Source organism: Gopherus evgoodei, chromosome 8 (assembly GCF_007399415.2).
Source record: "Gopherus evgoodei ecotype Sinaloan lineage chromosome 8, rGopEvg1_v1.p, whole genome shotgun sequence".
Classification (NCBI taxonomy): Eukaryota; Metazoa; Chordata; order Testudines; family Testudinidae; genus Gopherus; species Gopherus evgoodei.
In genome coordinates this window covers 60,295,910-60,309,250 of record NC_044329.1, presented here as the reverse complement: position 1 = coordinate 60,309,250, position 13,341 = coordinate 60,295,910, and the positions used below count along the sequence as shown (strand labels likewise).

The 13,341-nt window shown below is 40.4% G+C and overlaps 1 protein-coding gene across 4 annotated transcripts in view; it reads right to left on the bottom strand.

The window, feature by feature from the left end:
• The window catches only part of PLA2G4A (phospholipase A2 group IVA), a 308,898-nt gene that overhangs the window by 35,493 nt on the left and 260,064 nt on the right, over positions 1-13,341 (bottom strand). For all 4 annotated transcript variants that reach the window (XM_030572624.1, XM_030572622.1, XM_030572625.1 and 1 more), the window contains exons 9-12: positions 11,318-11,540; positions 8,712-8,826; positions 884-1,021; positions 441-533 (exon numbers count right to left, since the gene is read on the bottom strand). In XM_030572624.1, the coding sequence (XP_030428484.1) occupies positions 441-533; positions 884-1,021; positions 8,712-8,826; positions 11,318-11,540 (569 nt within the window). The remainder of the gene's footprint in view (positions 1-440; positions 534-883; positions 1,022-8,711; positions 8,827-11,317; positions 11,541-13,341) is intronic.

Here is a 13,341-nt window from a genome sequence, read left to right as displayed (position 1 = left end):
GGCCAGGTTTTCAGTCTGTTGGCTCCTGAAGCTGACCACATTAATCAGAAAAAGCACTTTGGTGTACATATATTTAAACTATCATGTTTTTTTTTAAAATCTGTTTAAAGAATATTTATGTGCAAGACCTCTCCTCTTCCAATAGCCCTGACACAGGTCAAGTACAGCGCCTATTTAGACTACAAATAAATAAAACCGGGGAAAGTATTGAAAAAGTAAGCCAATACTAATTCTCTTCCCCTGCCCTCCAAGTCCTTTGCTGGTGTCTATCAATGTAAATTGGTGAAAGGAAATTTTCCTGGCTTTTGACATGCAAGAAAAGGTTAACATAGTGTCATACACCCACACACAGATCTAGAGTGATAGTGATGTTTGAGTTATTAATTCACTAAAATCTTAATACCAGTTGTTGGCTAATAGATTTGTTTTTGTTACATTACCTAATTCTTCCTCCATGGTGGGACCTTTATTATGAGAATTGGAAACTCCAAGTACTCTGTTAAATAATATAGAAAATGCACTGCCCCAGACACCTGAAATGGGAAGAAAATGACTAAATCAATGGAAACTTGCAGAACAAAACATATATGAAATTATTTAAATGGCTAATTCTACTTTGAGAATGCACTGGAATAACACAAACAATGAGATTTTGGGACAGATTAGATCCTAAACTTAGATGTGCACCACATCAGGAAATTCCCATCACTGAATATGGAACCATTCTTATGGGTTCCCATCAGACTATTAAGATATGACTTTTCATATAGAGGTTATTCTTGTGTCAGACTGTTTCTGATTACAAAAAGACAAATTTAAAAGCACTGGAAAGAGGAGAATTGAAATGTCAGTTTGGTTTTATTCATTTTAATCATTTACTTACCCATGAAGAAGTGCAGGGGGTTTTCTTCATGTTTTTTAACCACTGTTCCCATAAAAAATTTACTTCCAAACAAATCAGGAGGCATAAATGTGCCATACTTCGCCATACCAATCTCATATGGACTGAATTCCACCCAATCTGCATGCATTACATAAAGAAATTAGCTCACATTTTCCCTCTAGTCATAAATGCAGCATGAACAAAAACAATTCATCTGTAACATACACAAAAGACTGGCACCTTTCTCCAAGAGGAAAGAAAAGCATACAAGGAAATATACTTGCTGGTAAATTGTTCCCTGTTCATCTGATATAAAATACCAGAGATATAATTAAATTGAAAGTGTTTCTCCAGGACACATGTAATCTGGGTATGCCACTAGGTCAAGAACCCCTGGAAATGTCTTCCAAGTTATGCAGAAGTCAAAACTCCCTTGGACTTCAATTGGTGTTTTGATCCTGAAGTTAAATTGGAAACCTCACCCATTCTTATCCTAACCAAATTTGTTGAAAAAATTAGGCAGGCAGTGTCGGGGGAGAGATAGTGAAACAGGCTATACAACATCTGTGTTCCATCTCATGCGTCAATGTGAATCACTAATACAAATTCCAACAATGGCAGTGATCCTCAGGGATTGCTGGGTATACAATATTATAGGTTTCTCTCTCTTTCATTATGAGTTTACTGAAAATTTGAAGTATGGCGACGGGTAGAGCACATGAAATTGTTTTAAATTGCACAAAGCTTTGAAGAGACTCCAGAAGTAAAATCTGGATTTCACCAAAGACTCAGACTTATAGCGAAATACAATTAGAACAGACAGGGTTGGGAGCCAGTTAAAAATTTACTAACAACAGAGGATGCAAAAACATTGTAACTATAATACAATTTCTTTTTTCTTTATAAAATGTACATATACAAGGAGACTGTACATTTTGTGGCGTGTCCAACACTTAATAAATGCATGGGGTAAAAATTTCAAAAGCCTGAGTGACTTAGGAGCTTAGATGCAACTGATGAAGTGGGTATTCACCCACAAAAGCTTATGCTCCAATACGTCTGTTAGTCTATAAGGTCTCACAGGACTCTTTGCTGCTTTTAGGAGCTTGAGTTCCACTTCCAAAAGTGACCTACACTCTTCAACATCTAAATCTCGTTGACTTGCAGTAGGAGATGGTCTCTAAATATCATGGAATAAGGATTATAAATTCTAATTCTATAGTATGAGACAATATATTCATGTAATGTTTAAGAAAAGTTTTCTAAATGAGTTCCAATATTTCATGGATTAGGGACCCAATCTTATGAGGTTTCAGGGGCTTCTGTATAGATTATTTAGATTAATCTTTCTATCTATCCAATGGGACTCAGTGCTCAGTTTAGAAGATACCATCAGAGATGCTTAGTTTTGCAGTTCTCAAACTGTGGATTTGTGTCTCCACAGGAAACATACTTGTTAACAGTAAAAATGTTTTAAACTAAATAATAGAGGTGAGAAATAACAGACCTCAACCCTATTGACCCTCTTCAAATTTGTGTACACAGAGTCAGTCCCTTACCTCTTTCTAAAAGTGCAAAGTTTCAAAAAGTCCAACGAATAGAAGATTTTTGGGGGGCGGAATAGATCTGGACAAAGAGAAGAAGTCTGGAGATAAATGTGAGAAGGGAGGGACAGGCAGTAGAAACAGAAGTCAAACTGCTTGAGCAGCATATTCCAGAAGCCTTGAGGCCTTTCTGAGTGTAGCCTTCATTGATTTGAGATCTACCATACATTCTCTCACTAGAAGGGAAAATGTATAATGGCAGCAGGTTGTGAAAGAGACTTAATTTGGGAATAAGAACCATTCAAGAAATATGTTTGCTGATGACGCTTTAAAGAAAGTCACACCAGTGAACTGATGGAAGTCACTTAAGCACTTGGATTCACAGACTGTTGAAGTGATAATCTCACTTTTTTGATAACATGCTTTTTGAGGAAAAACTCTATCTAAAGATAGTTTTAATTAAGATACATGACAGCTCAAAGATATCTCCTCATGGAATAGGGATTATAAATTCTAATTCTATAGTATGAGACAATATATTCATGTAGTATATACGAAAAGTTTTGTAAATGAGTTCCAATATTTCACGGATTAGGGATAATCTCACTTTTAACAGCAGTAGCTTTTTCTGCCAGTGTAGAAAGAATATTTTCTTCCTTTGGACTAATTCATTCCAAACTGAGAAATTGCTTGGGACCTGAAAAAGCAAGAAAGCTTGTTTTTCTTTTCCAGATTATGAACAAACCGGAAAATGAAGGTGAAGATGACTGAGTTAGCTGCAGAAGCCAATATTTCAGATTTCTCATATTGACCTGGCTAACATAGTTAATTTAATTTGTTTTTCTAAATATTTCATTTAACTATTATAGTTAAAATTTTAACAAAAACAAACCTGATTTTAAAAAACTTGAATATTCAACTAAATTCAAAAATTCATATGTTTGTTTTGTTAAAATATTATATGTTTGCTGTTGAAGAAAAAATCCAGAATACATTACGTTGTTTTAATTAAATAAAACAATTTAAATGTCTGTCTGGTGATGTTCTCCTCCTAATACAGCATGGCAAGAAAATCTTCCAAATATTAATGATTAACCTGCTGAATTGGAGATATTTATGAAGTCATTGGGAGGTGAACTATCTGCTTCAATTACCTTTGGTTAATGAAATAACCAAACAATCATTCATTTTCTGATACAGCTGTAAAACTAACCTGAAAAGTTTTCAAAATAAATCACTTTAAAAATGTATAGTGTGTAACTTCTAAAAATGAAACCTACATCTATCTCTGAATTGTGAAGAATATGTATTAAGGTTATAACAACCAACAAGAATGCGCTTTTATGTAGAAATCTATGATTAAATTGAGTCTTCCTGATTAGTGATTTAAATCATGATTTCAATCAATTTGATCTAAATCAAATCCATCCTGATAGTAACTTTGGATCATTGACTTAAGGTGACTTAAAACATATTATAAACATACCAAAGACTCAAAGAAGAGAGAAGACACTAGCATTAGATTCCTAATGTCAACAAAACTTCTGAATACATGAAAATGGCACCTCCGAGAAAGCTTTTTAATTTGAAGGAATGTTTTCTTGTATAGAGCTTAATGAAATCAATGTGATTGGTGATGTACCAGTATAAGTAGCAGCCTAATGTTAGAACATAGTGTTTGGCTAACAATGTGTTGTCTGCAGGTGTTATTTTTTTAACTCCTTTGAGACAATTAATTCTTGCTTGTGCAAGAAACTGCTTAGAGAGATTCCAGCAAAATGCAAGATGTTAAGCTTATTCTCACATGCTGGTGAAATTCAGAGATCTGGTTAAAAATAAAATAAAAAGGAAACCATATCTGTCTGAAGAGGAAATATTTGACCAGGACTACTGTGTCATTCAAACTTCACAGCCTGGAAAGGTTGTTATCTGATCAAAATATACTATTCATGCCCAAGCAAAAACACTTCAAGTGTTTCACAAATACAGGTACAGGCATGGCAGGAAATGTAGAGCTCCAAAGATAGTAATCTGGAGGTTAATGCACTTTAGCACTTTGATCTTAATAGTGTAACTAAATTTAGGAACAGCATGGCCAGAAAACCAACAAATTAAATGCATCTGTCATAGCCAAGCTTTGGAATTTGCATAGAAGAAGATAATTTTTCTATTCAGACCCAGAGCATAGGGAACTCAAGGGATCCTTTTTCCTATAATTAACTGATCTCACTTTTAGTCACTCATCTCATTGGAGACGGGTGGTGTCTCAGTGGTAGGACAGGACTCAAACTGTCCTGAGACACAAGCTTTGACCTGAAGGGAAGAAGCTACCATAGTGTAAATAATGATACATCTATGTTCAGTACTCTTTGTAGTTATATCAATACCCTGGTAAGGCAATGAACCTAGAAAAATCTTAATATGTAATTACTGTCAAAATCCCTTATATTTTGTTTTTCTTATTGCACTGTATAAATCTCGTTTTATAATACTATGTCTGGAAATGGAATAGTCATTTGCCCCCTGTAAGGAGTTGCGGTGGTTTGGTTTTGAACACTTGTGGCAATGCCCTTTTAAAGGCACTTATATCAAAATAAGTTACGTAAGTTCCTCATCTGAGACCTAATCCAAACATTATTGAAGTCAAAGGAGGTACCACCAATTGACTTCAATGTTGCTTGCATCTGTCCCCTGATGTAAATCAGTGCAACTCCATTGTGGAATTATATGGATTTACACTAGCTGAGTAGATGGCAATTTTGACCTATTCTGATATAGGAGGCAGACAGTGAGGAGTCCCATTGGCTTCAATGGTACCTCAATAAGGGATGCAAAATTTAGCTTCTTGTATGTTGCAATATTGAGAAAGTAAGTGCACCATAAGAAAGTGTTTCCAACTTGAACCATGCAACTTACACATTAATGTGAAGCGGTGCATTCATGCACTTTACTCTCTCTGGAATGTTGGTAACAATCATGAGTTTGCTATACTCAATTTCAGGTGCAGAAGCTCAAAAACTAAACTTGGATTGACCTGGCTTTAGCTAACTCTTCTTTCTGTTGCAATTTGTCTTTTATATGTAAAGAAATTTGGGAAATCCACAATAGATGTACATGTTTTGTGAACTCAGATTTCTCACCACAGGTAAATCTGACTAACTACAGCTATATATGCTGGTGCTGTGAAGATACAAGGGTTCTTACAGTTCTTACAAGGGTCACTGTCTGACTATACTTTAGTAAAAATGGCTGGATAGGTTTTTTTAAAAGTTATCTCAATAAAAACTTTCCTGAAATAAATCATATGAATTATGTTTAGTTAGTAATTATTACCGTTCTGGGCATGACCGGCGCCACTAGGGTCAGAAATACTATGAATAGAATGAACACTAAGAGCCTTGAGCATAAAAGCAGATGGTGCAAGATTTCAATCAGCTGCCATCACCTTTCTGAGGAATGTTATCTTATACAATTAATGTACCTCAACAAGAAGGAACAAGACAGGATTTATCTTACATCCATAACCTAATAAGTAAGAAAGTGGAAGTATTTTTGTTCAAAACCTACTGTATCTCAAGTCAAGACAGGTTATGCAATTATATAAGGAGGGAATGGTTTAGCAAATTATACTGGATGGAAAACTTCAAGAGCATGGTACATGATAAGGATGAAAGTCTTAAAATAACACTGTTAAGTTAAAAGAAATATTTAGAAGGAAAGGTGGTCTTGTGTTTCAGACATTAGAGTTGGACTCAGGTATATTTCCATATATATATATATATATATATATATATATATATATATATATATTCTCATATCTCAGAACTGGAAGGGACCCTGAAAAGTCATTGGGTCCAGCCCCCTGCCTTCACTAGCAAAACTAAGCCCTGATTTTTGCCCCAGATCCCTAAGTGCCCTCTGCAAAGATTGAACTCATAACCCTAGGTTTAGCAGGCCCATGCTCAAACCATTGACCTATCCCTCCCCCTAGCAGAGTTGATAGACAGCTCCATCACCTCCATCCAGTGGAAAATTTAAACTTTTCCTCAAAAAAAAAAAAAAATACTGAGAGCATCTTCAGTTTTCAGCTGAAAATGTTTCAGTTTTCCATTGTGAAGTAGAATATTTTTGAGGAAAGCAGACACTTTGCACAAACATTTTCATTTGGTCAAAAATCTAAACTATCTGGTTCAATTTCCATATACTTATGAACTTTAATAAACTTTAATCATTGCTTAAAATTAACCCAACCTCTTTTGTAATTCTCACAGTGGGACCAGTACTGGATTTACCATGCACCGGGCCCACAGTCCAAATGGGACTCGGTCCAGCCCACCTCTTCTCCGCCCCCCCTCACCCTCCATGGGGGCAGAAGCTTGATGCTGCTGACTCCTGGGGCTCCTGCTGCAGCAGGGCAGGCTCTGCTGGCAGCCACACTCCACCCCTGCCTCTTCTCATGAGGGTGCTATATTCTCTCCCCTCCCCCTCCCTGCCACCGATCAGCTGTTTGCCAGCAGGAAGGAGAGGGAAGGGTGGAGCCTCAGCACGCTCACTGCTCCGGGGGTGGGGGGAAGGAGAAGAAGGAGAAGAGGTGGGGCCAGGGCCTTGGGGAAGGGGCTGGAATTGGGGCATACCCCCTCCAGCCCCCTGCCGTGCGCACCCTATGACCCAAGCCCACACCCCCAGCCCTCTGTCCACCCTGACCCCTGCACCCCCTCACACATGCCCAGCCCCCTGCAATGACCCCTGCACTTTCCACACACCTCCAACCCTCTGCACCCCCCTCACACACACCTAGCCCCTGCCCTGACCCCTGCACTCCCCACACACCTCCCCAGCCTCCTGCCCTGATTCCTGCATCCCCTCTCATGCCCACCATTCCCTGCCCTGACTCTTGCACCCCCTCACACCTCTCCAGCCCCTTGCCCTGACTTCTGCACCCCTTACACACCCCACGCCCCATGCCTTAACTCATTCACGCTCCCACATCTCCATCCCTACCCTGAGCACCAAACAGGAGCTCCTGAACCCCACCCCATTCCCACCTGCACCCCTTATAGAAACCAGGAGCTGCCCCAGGTAAGCGCTCCACACCCCAACCTCCTGCCCCAACCCTGAGTCCCCAATTGTACTCTAATTCCTGGCCAGACCCCAGACCCCAACTTTTTTTTACATTTTTTTTTATAAAGCACTCTTATCCAAAGTGTTTTATAATAATTAGCTAACTATACAAGCAATATTTGGAAAGATCATTAAGTGGTCTGTCAAGACCCTCCATGATTTTCAAGAGGTCTGTTGAAAAATAAGTTAGACCAGAACAATCAAATACCTCTCTTTATTTTCATTTACTTGCTATTACTTATAGGAGGAGGATGAAGAAAAAAAGAATGAAAAACAGAGTCAGGGGGAGATAAGAAAAAATGTTCTTTTTCTTGGCTGGGTCCCAAGAAGGGGCCCTGAAAATGAAGCTGAGCACAGGGCCAGGGGGCCCCACTATCTCTAAATCCACCACTGACTGTCATGTCAGCTGGGCTGGGGATACTGTGTCAGCTGTTCCCCACAGTCTCCAACCTACCTGGGCAGTACAGCAGACATGCCCCTGCCCACTAGGTCCTCTCCACTCCCTAGCCCACCCACCACTTGCTACCCGCTCCCCCCGGCTTTTCTGGCAGCCCTGTTGCCAGGTATCCAGTTTTAGACTGGAAATTCCAGTAGAAAATGGGACCTGAGTGTCTGGTTAACAGTGCTGACTGGAAACCAAAAGTCCGGTTATAGGAGCAACCACATTAGCCTCTGCTCCTCCCACTCCGAACACCCACCCCAGAGGGCTGGAAGAGAACCAGTCCTGCTGCTGCAGGAGGAGGGGCAGCTCCGTGCAGAGAGAGACAAAGAGAATGGGCTAGAACCAGGTTGGTACCCACTCTATGTGGGCAGAGTGTGTGTGGGGGATGCTGTTCACCCCCTCCCCAGCCCTGTTGTGCTTGCAGTTTACCCCAGCCCCTCCCTTGCTCCAGGGACCAACTCTAGCTCCTGCCCCACTAAGCTTTTGCCCCTGGCCCCTCTTACAATCTTTCCCTGGGGGGCCCACAAATACGTTTGGGGACGGGCCCAAAAAAAGTTAATCCGGCCCTGAGTGGAACCAATGATTCAAGATTTATCCAAGCCATGGGATATACTTAGTCCAAAAAAGAATTAAGAATAAGTAGGACTTTTTTTAAAAGTGTGTGTGAGTGGGAGGGGAACCTCACAAATGACAACTAAATAAAGAGATTGAAAAAACATACCTGCAAACATAAGTTCTGACACATCAGGTTTGACATGGAGACAAGTGAAGAGTGGCAGAGCACACTGTGCTTCATTGACTTTCTCTTTCATCTTGCTCAAAGTGGTATTCATCCTCTGCAAAATAGATAAATAAATAAATAACTAAATAAATAAATAAGAGGAGAGAAGTTACGTAAAAACTATTGGTACAAGATAGTCTGGAAATGGATGACCTGCTGCTAGTTGGGAAGACTTCTAGTTTCGTTGAAATCATCAAAAGAGAAGAAGGACATTCTGAAAAATCAGAATGCATCACCATCAAAGGAGCTAATCTCTATGAATGTCACTATCTCTACAACACATGTTAATGTACAGGAATCAAGGTAGTAAATGCTTAAAGCAGCTCCCATTCTCACTGAACTATTTACCATATCTGAGAGCAGGGGGAGACTTTGGGGACCTCATTGGAGGTGTTCTGAAAATTTGGCAGAGATATGCAAGATGAAGTCAGTGTCTCCCATATACTCTGTTTCCTGTGACTGCTGGGGTGGCAGTATTGGTGGACACTGAAGATTCTTATCTTCTGTTGTTATAACTGGGCTTGTCTACATGCTATTCCAGAATAGCTATTTCTGATTAAATTCCTTGTGTGGATACTCTTATTCCAGAATGAGACTGATTTATTCTGAATTATATCAATCTGGATTAAGAAAATTCAGAATATACTACTCTTAGCCCATAATAAGAGCATCAACACATGAAGTTAATTGGGAATAGTTAATCTGCTTTAAATGCATACCTGGCTTTATTCCAGATTAATTTTCACATGTAGACAAGCCCTAAGAATAAGCATCAAGAAAAATATATTAGAAGGCTAGGAAGGTCATCAAAACCTTAATGCTTTCTCTTAGGCTGAACCACCATTTAGTAAAATGTGATAGATATAATAAATGTGATCTACTGCATAGGACAGAATCCTAGGAGCCAAGAATCCTGGGTTCTAATTCCAGCTCTATCAATGACTTGTTGCTTCAATTTGCATATTCAGCTAAATTCTCTGGGCTATTGTATGTTCCTCTATATAACAGGAATAGTAATTCTAACCAACCTCACCCCAAGAGCTCTTTTGCCATCCTCTCTGTCGATATTTTACTGCTATTAACCTTGGAATAAGTCAATATCTGTATAGGTTATTTGTACATATGCACACTATAGAGTATCAGACTTATCCATAATAGTCTATTAGTGTATTTCATTATATAAGTACTCTTTGCTTACAGTACTTGATAAAAGGCGAATCCTGCTCACACGATTCACTGGACTTCAACAAGTCTATTACATGATTTGGTCAACCAGGAGCAGGGGCGGCTCTAGGCATTTTGCCACCCCAAGCACAGCAGGCAGGCTGCCTTCAGCGGCTTGCCTACGGAGGGTCTGCTGGTCCCGCAGCTTCGGCAGACCTCCCGCAGGCGTGCCTGTGGGAGATCCACCGAAGCCGTGGGACCAGCGGACCCTCCACAGGCAAGCCACCGAAGGCAGCCTGCCCGCCGTCCTCGCGGCAACCAGCAGGAAGCCGCCCGTGGCTTGCCGCCCCAAGCACGTGCTTGGCGTGCTGGGGTCAGGAGTCACCCCTGAGCAGGAGTGCCTTTAATACTGCACAACAGTACTATCCTATGGCATCTCTTTCACTTCCAGAAAGTTGGTGTAGCTTAAAACAGCCCTGGGAGAGGGCTGCGGCAGGGGAAAAGCTAGGCTGATTGAGGGAAGCAGCCACAGGGGGGACCGCACCCCAATCAGGCCACAGCTGGACCTATAAAAGGGCTGAGGGCCAGAGGCTGAAAAAGACACAACAGTCTCTCTCTGGCTCTAGAGAGAGAAAGATCTGGCTGCCTGGGAAGCTGAGCAGGGTACTTGAGATAGAGCAGCGCTGGGTGAAGGTGCAGAGGGAGCTAGGAAGCCCCAGCCTAGCAAAACTCCAGGCTGCAGGCTGAGTTAAGGGCCCACAAAGGGTACTGAGGCTGCAGAGGGGCAACCCAGAGACAGGCAGAGGCAGCTGGTCCAACCCCCCTTCTGACGATGAGCAGTTTATAGACTACAGTATGCCCCAGGGAGTGGGGCTAGATGATGACAGACAGTAGCCACTGAGGCAAGTGGGGATAGGGGGTTGGGGGTTCCCCTGGGTGGGGAGACCCAGACTGTAGGATGCTGCTTGGGGCAGAACCCCTGGGTAAAGGGCACCGGGGTCTGGGAAGGACATGGGGCCAGTGGCAGGTGAGACACCAGCCTGCAGAGGGTGCTCCGGGCTGGGAAAAGCTAATTCCCTGGATGACTAGCAGGAGGCGCCACATCGGTGAGTCGCCGCCGCGCCACAGTTGGTGATAGGAGATTCATAAAACAAATAAATAGACAAACTGGATCTGAGCTATTACTTCATAACAGACATGACAGACAAATGCTGCCTCTTTTCTTATTCACTAAATGTGCATGGACAGATTGCAATTTTCTTGAATGATTTAGTTTTTGATAAAATGTTAGTGAGGACACAAAAAGGTCAATTCAAATAAATATCTGCAGATGTTATTTTCCAGTATTCTCGCAGCTCGAATAACCATAAAAACACACTTACATTTTGGATAAGTGTTTCCCCTATCAACATTCCAAAGATATCAGTGAATGTTACAGGCTGCCCAGAACGTTTCTTATTCCATAATGCTTCAATGTAGCGTTTGACTTTCTGTGGAGTGAGCAGCAGAAGTGGGTTGTGACTGACACAGTTCATCAATTCTTCATTAATCTCCTTTGGTCCTTTCCTTGGGAAATCTGGGTGAGAATACAAAGTTGACATATACCTGTAATGAAAATACAGCGATCAATAGCTCTGTTAATAAATACATAAGACACTCAATCCTGATTTTGCAGTTTGCAGGATAAAGGCCCAGAGGAGCTAAAGTTACAACAGATGGACTATCTAAGCTTTATGTTTCACTCAGTTTAACAGATTTCCTATGTGATTATTCATTTTATGCAAAACCCTGGAGTTTTTATGCAGGAAAAGCTCCCATGGATGGGGAGTTCATGATTTGACCTTCATGTCTTATTTACTCCCTATAAAACAGGAATATACCATCAATAACATTTTCAAGTGTGCTCACTTTTGAAAATGGGACCTAGGTGCTTTTGAAAATTTTTAGGGCTGTCAAGTGATTAAAAAAATTAATCACAATTAATTGCCCTGTTAATAATAAAATACAATTTATTTAAATATTTTTGGATGTTTTCTACATTTTCAAATATAATTACACTTCTACTCCGATATAACACGGCCCGATATAACATTAATTCAGATATAACGTGGTGAAGCAGCGCTCCGGGGGGGCGGAGGGGGCAGGGCTGCGCACTTGGGTGGATCAAAGAAAGTTCGATATAACATGATTTCACCTATAATGCAGTAAGATCTTTTGGCTCCCGAGGACCACGTTACATCGGGGTAGAGGTTTATTTCAATTACAACGCAGAATACAAAGTATACAATGCTCACTTTATTTTTTATTATAAATAGTTGCACTGTAAAAAACAAATAGTATTTTTCAATACACCTAATACAAGTACTGTAGTGCAATCTCTTTATCATGAAAGTTGAACTTACAAATATAGAATTATATATAAAAATACCTGTATTAAAAAACAAAACCAGGGAAAACTTTAGAGCCTATAAGTCCAATCAGTCATACTTCTTGTTCAGCCAATTGCTCAAACAAGTTTCTTTACATTTGCAGAAGATAGTGCTGCCTGCTTCTTGCTTACAATGTCATCTGAAAGTGAGAACAGGCGTTTACATGACACTATTGTAGCCGGCATTGCAAGAAATTTACATGCCAGATGCGCTAAAGATTCATATGTCCCTCGATGCTTCAAACACCATTCCAGAGGACGTGTTCATGCTGATGATGGGGTTCTGCTCGATAACGATCCAAAGCAGTGTGGACCGATACATGTTTGTTTTCATCATCTGAGTCAGATGCCACCAGCAAAAGGTTGATTTTCTTTTTTGGTGGTTTGTGTTCTGTAGTTTCCAATTACAATGTTGCTCTTTTAAAGACTTCTGAAAGCATGTTCTATACCCCATCCCTCTCAGATTTTGGAAAATACTTCGGATTCTTAAATCTTGGGTCATGTGCCGTAGCTATCTTTAGACATTTCACATTGGTATCTTCTTTGCATTTTGTCAAATTTGCAGTGAAAGTGTTCTTAAAACGAACAACATGAGCTGGGTCATCATCTGAGACTGGTATAATATGAAATATATGGCAGAATGTGAGTAAAACAGAGCAGGAGACATATAATTCTCCCCCAAGGAGTTCAGTCACAAATTTAATTAATGCATTATTTTTTTAACAAGTGTCATCAGCATGGAAGCATGTCCTCTGGAATGATGGCTGAGGCATGAAGAGGCATATGAATCTTTAGTGCATCTGGCATGTAAATATCTTGGAACTCCAGCTACAACAGTGCCATGCGAATGCCTATTCTCACTTTCAGGTGACACTGTAATTAAGAAGTGGGCAGCATTATCTCTCATAAGTGTAAACAAACTTATTTCTCTTAGCGATTGGCTGAACAAGAAGTAGGACTGAATAGACTTTTAAGCTC